Source organism: Erpetoichthys calabaricus, chromosome 2 (assembly GCF_900747795.2).
Source record: "Erpetoichthys calabaricus chromosome 2, fErpCal1.3, whole genome shotgun sequence".
Lineage (NCBI taxonomy): Eukaryota > Metazoa > Chordata > Cladistia > Polypteriformes > Polypteridae > Erpetoichthys > Erpetoichthys calabaricus.
In genome coordinates, this window is record NC_041395.2 from 136,815,774 (window position 1) to 136,839,894 (window position 24,121).

General features: G+C 37.8%; 1 protein-coding gene across 2 annotated transcripts in view; it reads right to left on the minus strand.

Annotated features, from left to right (window-relative positions):
- Nucleotides 1-764: 764 nt before the first annotated feature.
- Nucleotides 765-24,121, minus strand: part of rnf13 (ring finger protein 13) — a 133,838-nt gene continuing 110,481 nt past the window's right edge. For both annotated transcript variants that reach the window (XM_051923982.1, XM_051923983.1), the window contains exons 8-10: nt 19,413-19,506; nt 6,261-6,341; nt 765-2,226 (exon numbers count right to left, since the gene is read on the minus strand). In XM_051923982.1, the coding sequence (XP_051779942.1) occupies nt 1,868-2,226; nt 6,261-6,341; nt 19,413-19,506 (534 nt within the window). In that variant the 3' untranslated portion in view covers nt 765-1,867. The remainder of the gene's footprint in view (nt 2,227-6,260; nt 6,342-19,412; nt 19,507-24,121) is intronic.

Consider the following 24,121-nt stretch of genomic DNA (forward strand, 5'->3'; position numbering starts at 1 on the left):
AAACTTTTAATAACATTTAGAAAACAACTGGAGAAACACATTTTCTCCAACCATGTAACTAATAATGGCCATTTTCTAAAAAGGTACCAATACAGATTACCTATACTCGGCGCAGCTGGAATCTCGGAAGAATTACAAAAAGGTGAATAGGCTCTGAGAGCTAACCAAAAACAAAAAAAAAGGAAGGTGGACCAATTACAGAAAAGTTTAAAAAAGACACAATACTTAGTTATGTGATACAGGCACTCTGTTTACTTTCTTAATACAGTAAGAAGAAAGATTTAATTGACATTGCTGATTCCTGGAGGCATATTTGGAACAATATAAAATGGTTCCTCTTGTAGTTCACTGTAATTGTTATTTTTTTACATTAGAATAATGCTACTTTAGCAAATCAAGAAGAAGTTTCTTGCTTGTGAACATTTTTAATTATATTGGCATATTTACATATTGAAGAAAAATTATTTCTGGGAAAGCAATTTTGCTGAATAAAATGTGAAATGCAGCTCATTTTGGTGCACTATGGTTACCATCCTGTGATTGTATTCAACAGTCTAATGTTAGCAGTGGTTATTTCAATAAAGTTCACCAATTTAAAAACTTGCCAAACTGACACCACATTTATTTTGACATGCTCACGGAAAGTAACACACGTTAGGCCCCCATCTTCTGTCAGACCTAGACGGGAAAAAAGTTGATGCCCAAGAAATGCATTAGCATGGCTGGCAAAACTTAGAAAGTCCAATTCTATTCAATGCTGCAACTTACTGTTTTTTTATTTGACCATTTTTTCTTTTATTTCAACATTTTAGTAGATTTCAAAACAATTAGCCATTTTATATAAAAGTGAATTGGGAAAGGGCAGCATTACTACATAGACAAAAGTGCTCAGTCACAGCCATTTAATCATATTGTTAGCTGCAAAGCTATGCTCAAGTATGCAAAATGACATACTGACCAAAATATGACTTAAGGTGCCATTTAAATTACTGGCATTACAGTTAAACTGATCTAACAGTGCTTACCAATCAATAGTGCTTACCAAAATATAACTTAAGGTGTCATTTAAATTACTGGCATTACAGTTAAACTGATCTAGCGGTGCTTACCAATAGTGCTTTCAGTATTCACCATTGCAAACTCTTTCTGAAATAGATTTTATCAAAAAGATCTCAGTGCAAGCTCCATGGGTTAAATACCACTTCTAATCTCTGGACATTTTAAGGTTTTCTTGCCTGTTCTTGTTTTTTTGCCGGGGCCGTGTCTGGCTGCTTTTAATGAAAAGATATGAAACGTTGATCATGATATAGTATAATATATATACAATTTATACACATTTTCATTTTAAACACCTCTTATTTGGAATTTCTGATACAATGCTTTATACATTATTTAATACTAACAAGAGCTGCTTGGAATTCTGATACAACTGCATACTAATTTGTATTTACATTTTATATACACAGTACACACAACTTTAAACTTATTTAGCCCTGTGACCATTGTGCAGTTTTCTAATGGTGGCCAAAGTAACCTACATAATTTTTACATTTCACAAATAAAATTCCACACAACATGACATTATCACAGTGGATATTATATAACCAATAACCATTACCTTGTCGATTTAAAGTGCAAATGTAAAAGACCAGCATTATGTTGTTAGTACATAATGTTCTTTGGCTCTCTCGTGATGTAGCCAGGCATTTTTATCATTCAAATTTTAGGCCGGCTTTGGTTGACTTGGATGCAGAACTCCTAAACAATACTATACACTGACCACTAACGGCTGTGAGCTTTAAATTAAATCAGTCATAAGTGGTTAAGTGCAGTTGGTGCATCCAGCTTCTTTGAAGGATCACAACAGTTAAGCAAAGCTATGCATATTGCTTTCATGTGCACTTTGCTGAAGCTGTACAACAACAGATTCAACATTTACTTCCTCTTCTGTCTCACTATTTATTTCATCTTCGTCATCATCATCATCATATTCAGAAGACTCAAGCACATCCTGGTTTGGTCCTGCCATTGTACCAAATGAATGTGCACTGGTTGAGGCTAAAGATCTTAAAAGTGGAGTACTTTCTGAAGCTTCTTCATGACTGCTGTCTGCTTCATCTGTGTCAGAATCAGAATCTCCTTGAGACGGCACAACCTTCTGTTTGCATATGGGACATGTCTTTTTAGTTTTGGTAAGCCAAGGATCTACACACTTGCAATGGTATGCTAAAAAAAGAAAGATGAAAGTAATTATTTATTTAAAAAAAAGTAAAATGCAGAAATATCTATCCAAACATTCTCAAAACCTACATGTTCCATTTTAAGGTCTTAGCAAGCCAAACACTATCCCCTCCACCATCTTGCACAAGGTCGCATATACTGTAGCCATGAAAAGAGGACACTTTTTAACACACATCAACAATTACTCCTCGAAAGGGTTCAATTTAGTGGAAGCTGTGCTAAAATCAAAAAGTATGAAGAAAAATAAAACCATGTAGACAAAAGGAGAATGTACTGTACATAATGCACCCAGACCATGACAGTCCCAAGCTTTCTGGAGCTGCAAGAGCAGTGAGTATGGCACTAACCACAGCTCCATCAAACTGCAGAACACACAAGTAACACTTACACGGCTAAGTTTATTCCATTAGGGATATTTATGAACTGCACGTGTGTAGTTTGCACGTTCTCCCCATGTTTTTGAGATATTTGTGATTGTGCCTTGTGACTAGACATGCTTCTCATTCAGAATTGGTTCCTACCTTGCACCTAATACTGCTGGGACATGCAACTACTCTTTGTCAAGCTGAACTGCATATGACGTTAGAAAATTGATGGATAGACTGTTACTTTGATTTTTTTAGTTCTTTACTATATATCAAATATAAAATATGGCAGACACAGCACACATCATTAAGCCATGTTTCTTCCTACAGATAATTAGGGTGTTGTACCGTGTTAGCCATTATGAATACAATGAGAAGTCAAGCAAAATGACACCTTTTATTGGCTAACTATAAAGATTACAATATGCAAGCTTTTGAGGCAACTCAGGCCTCTTCTTCAGGCCTGAAGATTTCATCTCAAGCCTTATTTCATGTTACATGTAGTGTCATTGAAATAAATAAATGAAGAAAAAAATTAAATTCAATCTAGAAATAAGTAATAGTCATATTTTAGTGATGCAAAATTATTTATACACACATATCTTTGTTTTTTATTTATCGATACATTTCGCAATATAGTTACAGATCGGTTTATTTAAATTTTGTCCAAAATATTCCTTCATATTTCTGCAGTCCTTGATCAGCTGTGTTAAAAAAGTGTTCATGGTCAGAGGATTGATGGCTTCATTAGCTTAATTTGTATAAAATATTTGAAGCCTGATCATTTGTGATTTACAGCTATAAGGGACATGTGCTAAAAATTAGTAGTACTTCTTACCACCATAGTGTATCTTCATATTTTAGTGTAAAATTATAAATTAAATATCATCCTATTTAATGAGCATACAACAGAGCACTATACAGTGGGGCAAAAAAGTATTTAGTCAGCCACCAATTGTGCAAGTTCTCCCACTTAAAAAGATGAGAGAGGCCTGTAATTTTCATCATAGGTATACCTCAACTATGAGAGACAAAATGAGAAAAAAAAATCCAGAAAATCACATTGTCCGATTTTTCAAGAATTTATTTGCAAATTATGGTGGAAAATAAGTATTTGGTCACCTACAAACAAGCAAGATTTCTGGCTCTCACAGACCTGTAACTTCTTCTGTAAGAGGCTCCTCTGTCCTCCACTTGTTACCTGTATTAATGGCACCTGTTTGAACTCGTTATCAATATAAAAGACACCTGTCCACAACCTCAAACAGTCACACTCCAAACTCCACTATGGCCAAAACCAAAGAGCTGTCAAAGGACACCAGAAACAAAATTGTAGACCTGCACCAGGCTGGGAAGACTGAATCTGCAATAGGTAAGCAGCTTGGTGTGAAGAAATCAACTGTGGGAGCAATTATTAGAAAATGGAAGACATACAAGACCACTGATAATCTTCCTCGATCTGGGGCTCCACGCAAGATCTCACCCCATGGGTTCAAAATAATCACAAGAACGGTGAGCAAAAATCCCAGAACCACACGGGGGGACCTAGTGAATAACCTGCAGAGAGCTGGGACCAAAGTAACAAAGGCTACCATCAGCAACACACTACACCGCCAGGGACTCAAATCCTGCAGTGCCAGACGTGTCCCCCTGCTTAAGCCAGTACATGTGCAGACCCGTCTGAAGTTTGCTAGAGAGCATTTGGATGATCCAGAAGAGGATTGGGAGAATGTCATATGGTCAGATGAAACCAAAATAGAACTTTTTGGTAAAAACTCTACTCGTCGTGTTTGGAGGAGAAAGAATGCTGAGTTGCATCCAAAGAACACCATACCTACTGTAAAGCATGGGGGTGGAAACATCATGCTTTGGGGCTGTTTTTCTGCAAAGGGACCAGGACGACTGATCCGTGTAAAGGAAAGAATGAATGGGGCCATGTATCGTCAGATTTTGAGTGAAAACCTCCTTCCATCAGCAAGGGCATTGAAGATGAAACGTGGCTGGGTCTTTCAGCATGACAATGATCCCAAACACTGCCCGGGGCCATGTATCATCAGATTTTGAGTGAACACCACCTTCCATCAGCAAGGGCATTGAAGATGAAACGTGGCTGGGTCTTTCAGCATGACAATGATCCCAAACACACCGCCCGGGTAACGAAGGAGTGGCTTCGTAAGAAGCATTTCAAGGTCCTGGAGTGGCCTAGCTAGTCTCTAGATCTCAACCCCATAGAAAGTCTTTGGAGGGAGTTGAAAGTCCGTGTTGCCCAGTGACAGCCCCAAAACATCACTGCTCTAGAGGAGATCTGCATGGAGGAATGGGCCAAAATACCAGCAACAGTGTGTGAAAACCTTGTGAAGACTTACAGAAAACGTTTGACCTCTGTCATTGCCAACAAAGGGTATATAACAAAGTATTGAGATGAACTTTTGTTATTGACCAAATACTTTTTTTCCACCATAATTTGCAAATAAATTCTTCAAAAATCAGACAATGTGATTTTCTGGATTTTTTTCTCTCATTTTGTCTCTCATAGTTGAGGTATACCTATGATGAAAATTACAGGCCTCTCTCATCTTTTTAAGTGGGAGAACTTGCACAATTGGTGGCTGACTAAATACTTTTTTGCCCCACTGTACATGCTTAATTCACTTCAAAATGTGAATTATAGAATGAGGAATGTTGGTAATGTAAGTGTGACATTCTGTGGGATAACTATCAATATTCTAACAGTAATTTGGAGAAATGTTCATAACAAGCAAGATCAATTATCTTGCATGATAAACAATATCTGCAAGGTAGAAAAATGGAATTGCATTATACATAATCTATGCTAAACCACCCAATTTTGTCTGCTTCATCACATAAGCAGCACTAGAAACAAAAGACAGCTTTTTTAATATTTGCATTTAAGTATTTAAACATTGGCATATCGAATACGTTAACAACTTGTTCCTATTCTACACTTTTTTGTATTTTATTTATTATCAAGTTTTCTATAAAGCTGTGCTGTTTTTAAATTATTAGTGTAATCTTTTTGATCTTTTATCTTGGAGAATTGGCTAAACTATGTTGTGCATTACAAGCACCCCAATATAAAACTGTATCCCTGTCCCCTATGCCAACAACAAATCATGTCTTCACCCTCAAAAAGTAAGTTGTGCTAGTGGGCAGGCAGAGTACAATTAAATGTCAAAACCTTTGTAAGTTCAAAATATATTTTTTTATTACAAAGGACAAGCCTGCACATGTTATATTGCTGAATGTTTTCTTTGAAGATGCTTTGTAAATATTTTGGCATATTTTTGATTTGCCAGACAGACAGTAGAATTTCATTGTAATAGGGCTACAGTATTAGTTAACACAATAGAGCTACACAATCAAACCCAAAGTGAGCACCATGACTGCCAGCCATCTTCAGAAAACAATTAAAATGTTGACACCGGGATGAACTATAGTATAGTATTTCTATAAATTATGTATTGTGCAAGAAGTGCACAACAACCTCAGTTTGAGTTCATCTTCATTTTAGAAACCAACACAAATCATTTGACTATATCGTTTGGTGAAATATAATTCTTAGCACATATGGGTCAAAGTTTTTGAGTAAATAGGGCTGATGATGCTAAAACACACAAAAATAAAGGTACTTACCATGGGAGCATGGTAGAACTCTCAGCTTGTCTCCTTCTTCATACTCATCCAGACAAATGGCACAGACGTCATACAGGTCTCCTGAAAGAAAGAAAGAAAGAAAGAAAGAAAGAAAGAAAGAAAGAAAGAAAGAAAGAAAGAAAGAAACTATAAATGTAAGTAATCAGACAGAGCCTAAATATTGTTTACAGCTCTGGTTTGAAAGTTCAGAACTAACATTCCTCTGTGGCTATGTGTTGCTATTTTAATCTATTACTGCATTTTTCTTTTCTTTTAATTGATCTGATTGTTTAGATAATGGGCCTATAAAATTTTATCCATAAACATTAGAATTATTTCATCTTAGCTATAATTTGTTTAAAATGTTTCTTTTGCCATTTTCTTTGTAATTTACCCTATTCTGTATCAATGAAAAGTAAGAATAATGCATTTATTTTAAAACTGATTGGAATAAAAACTCACAGCCACAGAAATCTCCTTAAACTTAATTCGAGTCTTTTTAAAATATTGTTACAATAATCAGGGACAACATGTAGACTACTGACTGTTTGAGTGTAAATTGTTGCATTTTATTTTAATACTAGAAAATCTACACTACAATATGCAATATTCAGGAAACAGGGAATCGTGTTTTTGTACAGAAAAAAAAATTCACTTCAAAAGATCATTGCCTTTATACATACTTTTAACTTAACAAAATGCTTTATAAATGACAATCCTATATTAACTGTTATGAAAGTTAAAGGATATGCTTGGTATTTTCAAGTCAAAGTTGTTTTTTTCACAAACATGGTATATATGTATTTGCCAATTTAAATTGTGTTCTAAAGTTAAGCATTTTCTATAAATTTAAAAAAAATTCTTGCCTGCACTGGTATTTTATATTAATAGCTATGGGGCTCAAAGCACCACCAGAAAATAATAACTTAAAAACTTATCAGATTCATCCACTTTGAAGCAGCAAAAAGATTTCAATATATGAAAACATGCTTTCTGTGTTTCCAACGCACATGTGGGGCAACAGAGGGATCTGGAAATAATTCATTTTGTTGCATACTCCAGGTTATATTTTTCTTGAGGTAAGGATGCATTTTATATTTTGCTTATGTGACAGCAGATACCTTCGTGGGTGGAGTATTCACATAAATAGGGAAGTAAATCAACACAACACCAAACACATTGAAGGGAAAGCTTACTGTTTTTTTCTTTTGAGAGTTAGGGTGAAAGGCTGTTGTGGGGGAAGACAAAGCACTGAGGGAGCATGCATAGCTAGGCGTTTTAAAGATGTCTGAATTTCATAATAGTGGGGGTTTTTGTTCAAAAATGACATGTATAAATTATTTTACAATGCATGTGTAATCTCAAGGTGCGAATCAATGCTCAATAACTTGCATGGCTTAAAAAGTTGTGTGGTAAGTTTATAAGCTTTTATTTTTTGGTGGTGCTCCATGCCCCATAGCCTCTATTATAAAATGGCAATTCAGCACAAGGTGTATAAACATAAAGACTTTATACTGTATAATGCCTGAATGCAAATTTGAATGAGATCACAGAGTGTTCATCATGTTCATTTAAATTTCTATGTATTTATTTTTAACACTGAATAACCTAAAGCATTAAGCAAGATAGAAAATCTTTTCACATTTCTATTTTAGGGGCACTTCAGTTGTAACTGTAAACTGAGGATGAAACAACCATAATGCCAGAATGCATCTTTTTTAAAGACACCTGATGCCTGATTTTATACTTCTGGCATCAAGAATGTTTGATTAAGCAACATTATGAAAATGTACTGTAAAGAAAAAATAGGTCCTTATAGAGAAAAAAAAAACACTATTAAGGAAAGTAGTCAATGTGAGTACCATATCCTTCTCTTGAAAAGTCATGTTTTTCGCATTCCATTTTATCATATACCATGCCATGAAGAATGCAGTAGTACAGGCAATAAAAATTAAAATCTGAACAGCTTCTGTTAGAAGAGATCAGCATTTTAGATGGAGCAAACTTCAGTCAGTTAAGTTGCACAGTCAGTTCAGGCGACGAATTCTACAAGAGGGGAAAAATCTTCTGGCAAGTTTTCAACAATTTCTAGATGATTTATATGAATAACTATGTTCTTATGAAATTCAAAATGTTTATTTAAGTTAAACATGAACTTGTTTTTACTGTGTGCAGAATGATGGCAGGATGCTTGAAGACCAAATAAGGAAAACCCTAATTATTTCTTTCCACAATAAAGATGAGTCATGTCTGCTGTCCACTTCTCTTCCTTCCTTCCTTGCACTGAAAAAGTGACAAACTAAACAAAAGAATTGTATTTAAACATGTCTAAACAGAGTTTTGTAATAGGATATTTACATATTATAAACTGCTTTCATTAAATTTTACCACAAAGAAGGAAAAACAATGCTCTATATTGAAGAAAACAGTAAAATTATTTTTGCTAATATATCTCTAGGCTATTAATATCAACAAGGAAAAAATATGAATAAACACATACAATGGTAAAGGCTAGCATTGTGTTGCGGTGGTTAATGTTGCTATAGACTCACAGAACCTACATCTGTGTGCTTGAATCATATGCATTGTCATTGTCTGTGTGGAATTTGCACACTCTCTCTGTATATAGTATGTATATATTATAAAAGAAGCCTGGCTACAGACAGACACTGAGACACACGATGTCCAAATACACACATTTATTTTCTTCTCTGCACAGTACACAATGCACAAAGTACCCACAAGGCTCAGTCCCTTTTCTTCCTCAAGTCTTCTGCTACCTCTTCTCCTCTACTCTCCTCGCAAGCTCCATCCTTTTCCACCCGACTCCGGCTCCCTAAATGGAGTGAGGTGGCCCCTTTTATAATGCACCCGGATGTGCTCCAGGTGCTCCCTGATGACCTTCCTGGTGTGGCAAAAGTGCTGCATACCATGGCTTCTGAACCATCCAGGTGCCCCCTGGCAGTGGCCATGGGTCCCCACAAGGTTGAGCTTCCAAGCTCTGTTCCCGTGGCCCCAACACCCACCAGGGCGGCTGCCTTCTCGTGTTCCAGGGGAGGTACTGCTCCTCTCCTGGTCCTTCCATCCTCCAGGCGTCCGCCACAATATATATGAGTATTATATCCATAAGTCTGAATCACAATCTGATTATTTGGGTGATCAACTACCAGGTAACGCCAGAAGTGTTACTTTGGTATTTGCCATAACGGGATTTGACCTATGTGTGTGTGTATGCAGGAAGGCTATCTGTTCTTTTAAATTGAGAAGGGAGCTAATGCTGGACGGCCTTCAGTGCCTCTGCTTGTGTGCTGTGCGTGCTTAAGAGACAGCTCCCATTTGAATAAATTCTTTGAGAATGTTTGTGCCTTCACAACAATAAAGCTGTTTTTTTTGGAATCCTGGATTCGACTCCTTTTCTCTTGGGCAAGTCTGTGACCCACATATACTGTATATATACTGTATATATACACATATACAGTATATATATTATAGTGTACTATAGTATTCGGTAACGAGGTTATGATTGTGTTCAGTAACCTTGAATGTACTGGTATGAGAGCTTATGGTCCTGTACTATTTGCCAGAAGGAAGGAGTGTAAAAAGTGACTACCTTTATTAGGCAGCGAGTGTTATGTATACTCTAAACAGAACACAACTGGGTACTGTTAATATTCTGTATCACCTTCACCCCACTTTGCAGGACTTTATGATCTTGAACCAAGCAGATGTCATGCCAGAATGTGGTGCAGCCAGTGAGAATGTAATGTACTGTGTACCCGTAGATGTTATAAAGAATACAGCAGATGACATGTAAAGATGTTGGTGAGCTTTCCTGACAAAACCCAAAATGTGCTGTGGCCACTTCAGTTAACTTGTGGTACTTGCTCCAAGAGATTTAAAGCTGCTCATACTCTCAAGGGCATCTCCTCTAATGTAGAAGGGAATGTGGTCTGCCTTCTGTTTTATGAAATCTATGACCAGTATCTTAATTTTACTGACATTAAGGGTAACACTGTTGTCCTAGTGCTGTTAACACAAAAGATAAACCGGTTTCTGTAAGCTGTCTCATCATTGTTGGTGATTGGCCTATGATGGTGTTGTCAGCAAATGAAATTATGGAGATGGACTAGTGTTTGGTTGCAAAGTTATACGAGAATGACAATTACCGAAGGAGGCTGAGCATACTACCCATTCAAGTACCTGTGTTAAGGTCAACATGGCAGAAGTAACCCACACAAGCCTAGGTCTACTGGTTAGGAAGTCCAAAATCAGCTTTGCAGGTACAAATATGTTAAATATTGAGCTGTAATCTATAAATAGGACTCTGGCACAAAAGGTTTTTACTATTGAGCTGTGTCTAGATGCTATGAGATGTGTAGGATATGACATAATCTGCCGACTGGTTGCGATATATAAAATGGATGAGATCAAGAGAGATGTGAAGGATATGACATAATCTGCCGACTGGTTGCAATATATAAAATGGATGAGATCAAGAGAGATGTGAAGGATATGACATAATCTGCCGACTGGTTGCGATATGTAAAATGGATGAGATCAAGACTATCTGGAATATTTTGTTTAATGTGTCCCACAATCAGTCTCTGAAAACACTTCACCGGAGTGAAAGCAGCAGGTCTGTAGTTACTCAGATGGTACCGTTTTGTATTTTTTTTAAGCTCTGGGACAATTGTTGTTCTTTTTGAAGCAGACAGGGTCCAGAGATTCTCTCAGCAAAATATTAAAGATGCTAATGAACATGTTAGCTAATTGGCTGCTATAGGTTTTTATAGCATGCCTTAAAATTCCATCTGGACCAGATTCCTCATGAACATTATCTCATTAAAAGTCCTACTGATATCATGTACAGAAACAAAGAAGGATGAATAAGGTGGTGCTACAGGCAGGTTGTTTGTTATAGCAATCAAAACAGGCATAGAAGGCATTAAGTTCATCATGTAGAGGAAATGTAGATGAGACTGGGTTAGTCTTTACTTTGCACATAGCCTTGTGTTTGCGTACTTGGTATTATGTTGAGACAGTTTACTGTGGGCATTAGACTCTAGCAAGGGTGCCCCATGACTCCTTTTCATTTTGTGGCTTTCATGGGCAATGGTACCAAGGTTTGGAGGGTATCCAGTTTGGGAACCTAAATGTTGTATCTGTGCTGTTTGATGATGATTTCCTCATCAGACTGAGATCTCTGGTGCATACTTGAACAATGCACAACAGAGTGAGATAAACCTGAGATGAGAATTAGCATCTCCAAATATGAGGAATCAGTCCCCTCCTGGAAAAGTGTGACTTGTTTCCTACAGTAAAGGTTGAGCAGCTGCCCCAGGTGAATGAGTTCAAGTACCATGAGGTCTTGATCATGAGTGAGGGTAGAGATGATTGTGAGACAGATAATAAATGAGTAAAGTTGCAGCAGTCCTAAGGACAAGTGGCTGAAACTGAACATAGTGACTGGAAAGAATTACTTTGCTAGTATAGTAGTTTAAATTAAAAGTCTTGTGCAGGACTACTGGATTCTCTCTGTGACAGGGTGAATTGAACTTGGAGTAGAACTGCTGCTTCTCCCAATCGAGTGAATCTAATTGAGGAGGTTTGAGCATGTAGATATTATACCTCTTTTACACCTCTCACTAAAGTTATAACAGGTACAGTTACAGTGGGTACGGAAAGTATTCAGACCCCCTTCAATTTTTCACTTTGTTATATTGCAGCCATTTGCTAAAATCATTTAAATTAATTTTTTTCCTCATTAATGTACACACAGCACCCCATATTGACAGACAAAAAAAAGAATTTTTGTTGCAGATTTATTAAAAAAGAAAAACTGAAATATCACATGGTCCTAAGTATTCAGACCCTTTGCTCAGTATTTAGTAGAAGCACCCTTTTGAGCTAATACAGCCATGAGTCTTCTTGGGAAAGATGCAACAAGTTTTTCACACCTGGATTTGGGGATCCTCTGCCATTCCTCCTTGCAGATCCTCTCCAGTTCTGTCAGGTTGGATGGTAAACGTTGGTGGACAGCCATTTCTAGGTCTCTCCAGAGATGCTCAATTGGGTTTAAGTCAGGGCTCTGGCTGGGCCATTCAAGAACAGTCACAGAGTTGTTGTGAAGTTACTCCTTAGTTATTTTAGCTGTGTGCTTAGGGTCATTATCTTGTTGGAAGGTAAACCTTCGGCCCAGTCTGAGGTCCTTAGCACTCTGGAGAAGGTTTTTGTCCAGGATATCCCTGTACTTGGCCGCATTCATCTTTCCCTCAATTGCAACCAGTCGTCCTGTCCCTGCAGCTGAAAAACACCCCCACAGCATGATGCTACCACCGCCATGCTTCACTGTGGGGACTGTATTGGACAAGTGATGAGCAGTGCCTGGTTGTCTCCACACATACCGCTTAGAATTAAGGCCAAAAAGTTCTATCTTGGTCTCTTCAGACCAGAGAATCTTATTTCTCACCATCTCAGAGTCCTTCAGGTGTCTTTTAGCAAACTCCATGTGGGCTGTCATGTGTCTTGCACTGAGGAGAGGCTTCCGACAGGCCACTCTGCCATAAAGCCCTGAATGGTGGAGGGCTGCAGTGATGGTTGACTTTCTACAACTTTCTCCCATCTCCTGACTGCATCTCTGGAGCTCAGCCAAAGTGATCTTTGGGTTCTTCTTTACCTCTCTCACCAAGGCTCTTCTCCCTCGGTAGCTCAGCTTGGCCGGACGGCCAGCTCTAGGAAGGGTTCTGGTCGTCCCAAACATCTTCCATTTAAGGATTATGGAGGCCACTGTGCTCTTGGGAAAACCTTAAGTGCAGCAGAATTTTTTTTTGTAACCTTGGCCAGATCTGTGCCTTGCCACAATTCTGTCTCTGAGCTCTTCAGGCAGTTCCTTTGACCTCATGATTCTCATTTGCTCTGACATGCATTGTGAGCTGTAAGGTCTTATATAGACAGGTGTGTGGCTTTCCTAATCAAGTCCAATCAGTATAATCAAACACAGCTGGACTCAAATGAAGGTGATCTCAAGGATGATCAGAAGAAATGGAAAGCACCTGAGTTAAATATATGAGTGTCACAGCAGAGGGTCTGAATACTTAGGACCATGTGATATTTCAGTTTTTCTTTTTTAATAAATCTGCAACAATTTCAAAAATTCTTTTTTTTGTCTGTCAATATGGGGTGCTGTGTGTACATTAATGAGGGAAAAATTTAATTTAAATGATTTTAGCAAATGGCTACAATATAACAGAGTGAAAAATTGAAGGGGGTCTGAATACTTTCCGTACCCACTGTAATTGAACGTAAACTGAGGTCCAGAACAACCTGGAGAGACTATGATTCTCTGCTGTCCTGAAGGTTTCTGGATATTTGCCAGTCAGAGGTGGAGAAAGTTGCTAGAAATATGAAGGCCAGTTAACCCAATTCAGTGTTTGTACTGGTACTGTAGTTGTCACCAAGAATTAACCAGATGATGATTATCTCTGTTTAGAAACAAGTTTTACTGACCATATATAGCCAATACACAAGATCAATTCTTTTGTTCTCACAATAATGGTACTGCAAAAATGTAAGTAAATGAAAGAAACTACAGGGATATTAAAAGAATACAGAAAACCAAAAAATAATCCTGCAAGGTACAAAAGTACACAATATTTAGTACATAAAATGTGGTATTTGTCAGCGCTAATCTTAACATATAGTAGTCAGTCACTCATGACACTGTACTTATTTGCAATACACACTGTGTGTGAGCAAACATTGTTGTAAGACTTGCTGTGCTCTTCTTTGATGCAGTAGTAGCCTTTTTCTAATGGCAACAGTAACAGCAGTTTGTGCCTGAGGTTGTTATAATACTATATCAAAACGCATGCTTAATTTCACCAATGTTTAGATCTAAGGCCAATTTTGTTTTTGTACAGGTACAGTATCACAGCCTTTGGATGACGTGTCTTGTCTGCTTGTGTTACCATAACACACAGTGATGCTGCCTATCCAAATATTGCTTTAATTTCCCTGAGGTAGTATTAGTTGCAATCAATTAACACAAGAAAGGAGAAGAGGCAGCCAAGCAGCATCTTAGTGAGCTCCCATTTGTTTATATCTGCACTGAATATAATGAGTATATAACTGTAACGATACCTGGAGCTCCAATACAGGTGAATTTCAATAAAATCATAAAAAGGTACATACTTTAGAAGTTAAATGGTAACAAGAAAAATGTCTGGAACAGCTATACCTAACCCATGCTTTGGAACAAACAAGGCTCTTTCTAAAGGTGTTAGAACAACACAGCAGATCTTTATATTCTTAAAACAATAAAATAATGCTGTGAAATTTCTAGCCAACAGATATATAAGGAACACTTTGAAAACACATCAAATCTCAATGGGAAAAAAATTCATCCTGGATATCTATAATGATATGGACTGGTTAATGTGATAGGAATGAAAGGATGCCATATCGTTTGATGGAAATGAAAATTATCAACCTACACAGGGCTGAATTCAAAGACACCCCGAAAATCAAAGTGAAAAAGTGATGCGTCAGGTTAGTCAATTTTGCCAAAATTTCATTGCAGCAACTCAAAATCGTACTGAGTAGTTTGTATGGCCCCCACATGCTTGTATGCATGCCTGACAATGTCGGGTTGGGGGGGCATGCTCCTAATGGGACGATGGACAAGGGAATCACTGAGCTCCTGGACAGTCTGCGGTGCAACCTGCTGGCGTCGGATGGACTGAAACATAATGTCCCAGAGGTGTTCTATTGGATTTAGGTCAGGCGAGTGTGGGGGCAAGTCAATGGTATCAATTACTTCATCCTCCAGGAACTGCCTGCATACTATCGCCACATGAGGCCGAGCAGTGTCGTGCACCAGGAGAAACCCAGGACCCATTACACCAGCATAGGGTCTGACAATGGGTCCAAGGATTTCACCCCGATACCTAATGGCAGTCAAGGTACAGTTGTCTAGCCTGTAGAGGTCTGTACGTCCCTCCATTGATATGCCTCCCCAGACCATCACTGACCCACCACCAAACCAGTCGTGCTGAACGATGTTACAGGCAGCATAACATTTTCAACGGCTTCTCCAGACCCTTTCATGTCTGTCACATGTGCTCAGAGTGAACCTGCTCTCATCTTTGAAATGCACAGGGCTCCAGTGGTGGACCTGCCAATTTTGGTATTCTATGGCAAATGCCAATCGAGTTCCACAGTGCCGGGCAGTGAGCACTGGGCTCACTACAGGACATCAGGCCACCCTCATGAAGTTGGTTTACGATTGTTTGGTCAGAGACATTCACACCAGTGGCCTGCTGGAGGTCATTTTCTAGGGCTCTGGCAGTGCTCATCCTGTTCCTCCTTGCCCAAAGAAGCAAATACCAGTCCTGCTGACGGGTAAGGACTTTCTACGGCCCTGTCCAGCTATCCTAGAGTAACTGCCTATCTCCTGGATTCTCCTCCATGCCCATGAGACTGTGCTGGGAGACACAGCAAACCTTCTGGCAATGGCATGTATTGATGTGCCATCCTGGAGAAGTTGGACTACCTGTGCAACCTCTGTAGGGTCCAAGTATAGCCTCATGCTACCAGTAGTAACACTGACTGTAGCCAAATGCAAAACTAGTGAAAAAACAGAAAAGATGAGAAGGGAAAAATGTCAGTGGCCTCCACCTGTTCCACCTGAAACCATTCCTGTTTTGGGGGTCGTCTCATTGTTGCCCCCTAGTACACCTTTTGTTAATTTCAAAGCAGCGGAAACTGATTAACAACCCCCTCTGCTACTTAACTGACCAGATAAATATCCCAGAAGTTTAATTGATGCTATACTCTGATTAAAATGATGAACTCACTATAGTAATTTCTGACCTGAAAACAATAGCTTGCGGAAGTATAGTTAGTCAGATTTTTTAAATCTTAAACAAGAGTAGCAATAAATATGTGTATTTTAATCTTTCAAAATTCACAAATGGGGAAAAATATACAGTCATATGAAAAGGTTTGGGCACCCCTCTCAGCCTGCATAATAATTTACTCTACTTTCAACAAAAAAGATAACAGTGGTATGTCTTTCATTTCCTAGGAACATCTGAGTACTGGGGTGTTTTCTGAACAAAGATTTTTAGTGAAGCAGTATTTAGTTGTATGAAATGAAATCAAATGTGAAAAACTGGCTGTGCAAAAATTTGGGTACCCTTGTAATTTTGCTGATTTGAATGCAACAAGTAACTGCTCAATACTGATTACTTGCAACACCAAATTGGTTGAATTGTCTCGTTAAGCCTTGAACTTCATAGACAGGTGTGTCCAATCATGAGAAAAGGTATTTAAGGTGGTCAATTGCAAGTTGCGCTTCCCTTTGACTTTCCTCTGAAGAGTGACAGCATGGGATCCTCAAAGCAATTCTCAAAAGATCTGAAAACAAAGATTGTTCAGTATCACGGTTTAGGGGAAGACTACAAAAAGCTATTTCAGAGGTTTAAACTGTCAGTTTCAACTGTAAGGAATGTAATCAGGAAATGAAAGGCCACAGGCACAGTTGCTGTTAAACCCAGGCCAAGAAAAATATAGGAGCGGCATATGTGCAGGAGTGTAAGAATGGTTACAGACAGCCCACAGATCACCTCCAAAGACCTGCAAGAACATCTTGCTGCAGATGGTGTATCTGTACATCGTTCTACAATTCTGCGCAATTTGCACAAAAAACATCTGTATGGAAGGGTGATGAGAACAAAGCCCTTTCTGCACTCACGCCACAAACAGAGTCGCTTGTTGTATGCAAATGCTCATTTAGACAAGCCAGATTCATTTTGGAACAAAGTGCTTTGGACTGATGAGACAAAAATTGAGTTATCTGGTAATAACAAAAAGAGCTTTGCATGGCAGAAGAAGAACACTACATTCCAAGAACACCACCTGCTACCTACTGTCAAATTTAGTGGATGCTCCATCATGCTGTGCGGCTGTGATAATCCTTATGAGTATTTAAGCTTTCGGTTTGTTCCAAGGTATTCACCACAGAGACTCGTAGTAATAGCGTGGTTTGGAAAATATCTCGCATCAGAAAACAACAAAATAAAATATTGACAAAGATTTCAGCAAATGATAAAATCAATTGGTTCCTGAGCACAGTCGAGATTTAGTACTGTAATTATGCATCATGTTTAACTAAATAAAAAAACATGCATCTACCACAGTAAAGGTGACTGTACTGCAAGTTCAGCTCAATCACAAATTTACATATGGAGGGTTTGACTTGGATCAGTGTTATGCCATCCATTCATTATCCACCACTTATCCGAGGTCGGGTCGCGGGGGTAGCAGCCTAAGCAGGGAAGCCCAGACCTCCCTCTCCCCGGCCACCTCCTCCAGGAGGACCCTGAGGCGTTCCAGGGCCAGCCGGGAGATATAATCCCTCCAGCGTGTCCTGGGTCTGCCCCGTGGCCTTCTCGCAGTGGGGCATGCCTGGAACAACCATGAACCCAAACCCCAAGGGGAGGCATCGAGGGGGCATCCTAACCAGATGCCTGAACCACCTCAACTGACTCCTCTCAATGCAGAGGAGCAGCGACTCTACTCCGAGTCTCTCCTGGATAACTGAACTCCTCACCCTATCTCTAAGGGAAAGTCCAGCCACCCTGCGGAGAAAACTCATTTCGGCCACTTGTATCCGCGATCTTGCTCTTTCGGTCACTACCCAAAGTTCATGGCCATAGGTGAGGGTAGGAACGTAGATCGACTGGTAAATCGACAGCCTCGCCTTTTGGCTCAGCTCTCTCTTCACCACGACGGACCGTTGCAGAGCCCGCATTACTGCGGATGCCGCACCGATCCGTCTGTCAACCTCCCGCTACATTCTTCCCTCACTCGTGAACAAGACCCTGAGATACTTGAACTCCTCCACTTGAGGCAGTACTGTGCTCCCAACCCGGAGAGAGCATTCCACCCTTTTCCAGCTGAGAACCATGGCCTTGGATTTAGAGATGCTGACTCTCATCCCCGTTGCTTCGCACTCAGCTGCGAACCGCTCCAGTGAGAGCTGGAGGTCACTGTCCAATGAAGCCAACAGAACCACATCATCCGTAAATAGCAGAGACGAGATTCTGAGGTCACCGAACAAGACCCCCTCCCCTCCTTGGCTGCGCCTAGAAATTCTGTCCATATAACTTATGAACAGAATCGGTGACAAAGGGCAGCCCTGGCGGAGTCCAACCTCAACAGGAAACGAGTCCGACTTATTACCGGCAATGCGGACCAAGCTCCTGCTCCTCCTGTACAGGGACTGGATGGCTCGTAACAACGAGCCTTGGACCCCGTACTCTTGGAGCACACCCCACCGGATGCTTCAAGGGACACGGTCGAATGCCTTCTCCAAATCCACAAAACACATGGCCAGGATCCTGGAGTGGGCATGGGAGTTTGTCCAACCAGTCCAGTGTTATGGATATTTAGAAATAAACTGTACAAATAGACATACAATACAACCAAATAAACTATTTGTTATTTTTAATACACTAAATATGTTCTATTAATATTGTAAAATTTCTATTAATATACTTTAAACATCACCAAAATACATTCCTGCATTAGAATAATGGGGCAGCACACAACACTGCAAAAATAAAACGTATCAATTTAAAAAAAAACAAACTGGGTTTAGTATTGCAGCATAGTCAACAATATGAAAATATTCTTTTTGTTTTCCTGAACAACTGTTGACAGTTTCCTTCAAACCTAAAAACAGAGAACTTTTAACTTTTATTTTCAAGGACAAAACATTAATGGAATACCAGCTTCCACAATAAATGTAAGCAGTTACTTATAATTTAAATATATTTTCATTTTACAGCACATCAATACTAGAAACTGCAATCTGAATATTTTGTAAGCAAACAAACAGTACCATTTTATGCCTTGAATGTTCCAACTTAAAATTACGACAACTAGCAAATTACTAAAAGTGTAATGTAATAAAAAAGGTACAAATGTAATAATTTTAAGGTATGATCACAAAAAATTGAAGTTCCTCAAGAATTTACATTAATACAGCAGAGATTTATTAAGTAATAATCTGTTATTACATATAGCAAAGATCATACTACATGGATGTAAAAAGTAGATAATGTTCCAAAATTTCTTCAAAACTCTTACCTTTCTTGAATTTATGTATAGGCAGCTTTTTTAATTGGTCTTTTCGAAGGCGACTTCGCCTGGCTCTGTGCCTATCCTGCACAAATTTTGTAATCTAAAAACAAAATTTGCAATTGATTTACACATAGTAAATTAATTCAACAGTCAAAGCCATATTTTCACTAATTATTTAGCTATATAAATAAAAATTTCTTTGCTTACGCAAACTACTAAGATGCTTGTATTTGTCTGTAAAATTAAATACTGTATGCAAGACTGCTTGCCCATTTTGTATGAAACACATGAGTCTCACAGGAACCTTTTTCACGTTCTTGGTCTGTGTCAAGTAGTAATTGTGTCGACTGGTGCAGTAGAGTTTTCATTTGCTACTAAGTACATCTCAACAAAAAGCTGACTTAATAAAAATTTACTATTGGCCACTTCAGTCTTCCTATGAACAAGGAGAAATTTAATAGGCTAGCCCCTTAAATTGGTAAGAGGGAAGTTCAAAATACTGCTTTATTAATAATTCACCAAGAACCAACATTATTGAAAAAAGAGAGATAAGTAATACATTTAAGGAAGATGATGCTTTACGTTTAAAACAAAATAGCCATACCATAACTCTAGGCAACATATATCAAAGAACTGTAACAAACCTTGTACACTCTCTGAAATCACAAATGCTGTTAACTCCTTATAAAGCAGGGAAGCTGCACACCCAGATAGCAATTAATATTAACGATAGTTAATATCATCTTTAGAATGAAACAGGAAAAACTAAAATCTAAAACACTACAAAAGGCACTAATTTCTGTTTTTACCAAAAACATTAAAACCCTCTAGAATGTGCATCCTTTGGACCAATTTGCTAAGTGACCATTTATGTTAACGATTCTGGCAGAAGGTCTTTTAAAAATAATACAAAAAATGTTTCCTTCTATTACTTAAAAAAATCAAACCATATTTGTGAAAGATGAATACTTCCAAATGTCTGATGTATGTTCAACATAATATACAATATACTACTGTAGTAACAAAGTCCTGGATGAATAACTGTTTTTGGATGTGGAAAAATACATTGACAATTTTGAACAAGTCTACTCAATTACTGCATTATGTAAATTAGGATTGAACCCAACAGTTCTACAAAGAATAAACCTCTGTACTGTAGTCCACACATTACTCAGTATATGTAAATATAAATTCTGATATCTTTATTTTAAAAGATGGGCAGAGGTAAAGACGTCCTTTATCACAAAATTTATTGACACCTTTCACTACCGACAAATAAAAATATTGGGAATCGCAATGAAACAAAAGTATCCATGCATATAATATTGTATTTTATACTGCTGAATCATACTCATTTCTTCAATATGAATTAATTGTACTGGATATATCTCTCTATTATAAAAAGAAATCTTGTCCTGTCCTGGAAAGCAAAAAGCAAGTCTACGATACGTGATGTTCTCAGAAGACATTTTAAAGACCCGCGAGATGAAAGAGACCTGCCATGGTGCATCTCACGGGAACATAGAACGAGAGTCTTGCAAGACACACCCTACTTACAAGCAATATCAAAAAAAACAAATCAGTAGTGTAAAGGCAGTCATGCAGCACACACAGCTCCAGGGCTCTCAGTGTGCGGAGAGACCCAGGACCGTCTCGTGATGACGTACAACATGAGATTCTTGCAAGACACACCCTACTTACAATCTATCAAAACGGACAATAGGCAGCAAAACATTCAGTCTTGTGAAGGATTTGAGCACACACAGATCCAGGGCTCTCAGCGCATATAAAGCGTATAAGGACAGTACGTTATAAATGAAATGTCGACATCTAAGCGAAGAAGAAATCAGTGCAGATAAAAGAGACTCAAATGCATTGGAGAGAAAAAAGAGCAAAAAAGAATAATCGAGGTGCAAATTCAGAAAATAAGGAAAGTGATTATCAGCCTGGAACAAGTGGAATTGAAAAAAATCACATCCAATCTGGCTCAGAATTAAAAGACAATGAGTAAAATGACAAAGAAGAACTTCATAAAGACGTTTACAAACGTTGGCACTAAACACATGCAAAGCAGGTTAGAGACTATGAAACCAGGGAAATTAGAAAGGCTCCAAAAAAAAAAACTGCGCTATACACATGTGGACAAAGTTAAAGGATATGAAAGTAGGAAAATTAGAAAATATAAAAAAAGAAAGTAAAGATCACAGTAGCGCAAACAAACAAACTGCCTCATTTAACATATGCACCAGTTAACTTTGGTTTTGCACTATTGCACCTTAACACTTAATTCTACTTGATTCACATAATTTTACTTATTTATTATGTTCTGCTATACTGTTATCTTTCAATCAATGACTTTTTGTTAATCTATCTGATACTCTTCTAACTTTGCACAGTTTTTGATAAGTGGATCAGGATGCATTTCACTGTATGTTGTCCTGTATAACTATGCATGTGACAAATAAAGAATCTTGAGAATTTCAAAAACGGAGTTTACCGCACATGCATTTATTGGTTACTTTGTAATAAAAAATTATTAACTGCTGATGATGTAGATCGTTTTGTCTGTGCTGAGATTCCAAACAGAGAAACCTATCCTGACCTCATTAAAAACATTCAGCATATTAGGACTCGTAAGATTGCAAATATTGTTTTTACAGAAGTTCTGAAATAAAAGTGAAACTAATGAAACAGAAACAATTCCAAGAAAAAAAAAAAATCTTAAAAGTGAGTATCTGGAAAACCAAACACGGGGGTTGGCGAGCGAAGTGAGCAGGGGGCGAAACCCCCTAGTTTTATAAACTTTAATCACTCAAGGTTAATTTGAATACAAGTGTATTTATTTCCTGAATTTTCCCAGCAGCTTGAATATTCACTAACTGTCTCACAGAAGCTTATTACTTACAAACCATAATTACAAATTTAAAGACCTATTCAAGTTTAAATTTATCATCTTGATGGAGTGTGTTAAATGAAACTCAATCAACTGGTTATGTCTTCATTCTACATTTCTTTTTAAAATGATTATTATTTAAGTTCCAAAACATTTACATCTTTTCCGGTGCATACCAATATTTATTAAGAAATTCTAAAAGCTGGATGCAATTACAACTGTTGCTGTTTACTCTAAATACAAAAAAGCCAATAGATGATTAACTCAAACATCTAAAGCAGAAGGACACAAGGTGCTCCCTAACTTTCAGTTCTACTACTGTGTTGAGAATATATTTACAATGAGACTATGGATGATATTACAAAGAAATTAACTTGTACACATTGAAGGATTATAAATAGCAAACCCTGCACTGAACCCTACCTGTATGCCTTGCTTTATGTAGCAGTTACTATTAATTATCACAAAAAAGTCAAAATCCAGTAGTTCAGCATCACTTGGACTATTGTACCAATGTGGGGAGACATTTTTAAACTTCAATATTGTAGTCAACTGCACTATTACAAAACAACCTTATATACATACCATCTCTAAAATACACAGTATACAGATATATTAATGACCTTGGTATTGTATATCAACAACACTGTATACTTGCATTCTATGAGTAAATGTGCATAAAATATGATCTGTCAACAAAACATTTTTCAAATGAGAGTCCTGGCTAATTTCCCTAACTTTCCCTCACGTACTTCTGTAGAATTTATACTTTATAGCTGCATTAAATATATAATTTTCAAAGAACATACTTTAGAGAATATGAGACAGTACTGAGAATAGAACCTTCAAATACAAGACAATGCATGGAGGTCATCTTAAGATAAAATGCCTATTCCTCAGTAAATTATGTACAAAAACGCAACACAAAATTCTTTGATTCCAGCTATCCAAAATGTACTGGGTCAGGGCCATACTTGTGAAAAGGTCATCAATGCACCTATTTCACTCTGTCATATGCATTAGGAATCTTTCCTGCTTAGATTTTATTGAAACAAAAGCTTTTGAATTAAACTTGTCAAATCATTCTCAAACTTTCGGAATTTCCAAATCTAAATGTTGCATGTTTTTTGTTTTCTAATTTCTGAAAGGGTGACACATTACTGTACATCTTTTTGAATTATAATGATTGCATTGTAAGTGAAACCTTCACATTAGTAAAGTAAAAAATGATTAATTTGTAGTTAGCCTTGGCAAGTTCATTTTTGATATTTTAGTTTGTATATTTTGGTGTGTGTGTATTTAATTCATGCTACCTAAAAGCACACAGGTTTACACACCTGGTATGTGAACACTGCCCAATCACACGATGTGATTCACACAGCTAACAATGCATATGAAAGATGCCTTTCCTGTCCTTTTTTCCAAAAAGCACATATATTCCCTAATGCATTCTTCTTCATTTTATGATATTTCTGGAACATTTCGAACAAAAATGAATTAACTCGTAAATAAACACAAAAACATCACTATGACTACATCTTCTTCCAAAACAACTTCACACCTCTCAAAAGTGATATTGAGCACCCTAGTGCATGTTATTGAAAGTTACCATAAAGGTATCTATATATATATAAAATCCCTATGTGCGTCCAGGTGTCCGTGTGTGGGTGTCTTCTGATGAAGTGCGCATGCGTGGGGCACGGTGTGATGCACGATATTACTGTCAGAGAAAGTTAGAGGCGTTTTACGGAAATACAAACCGGTATTACTGCGAGAGGAAATTAAAGGTACACAATACAGTGACAGATATTACAGCCACATA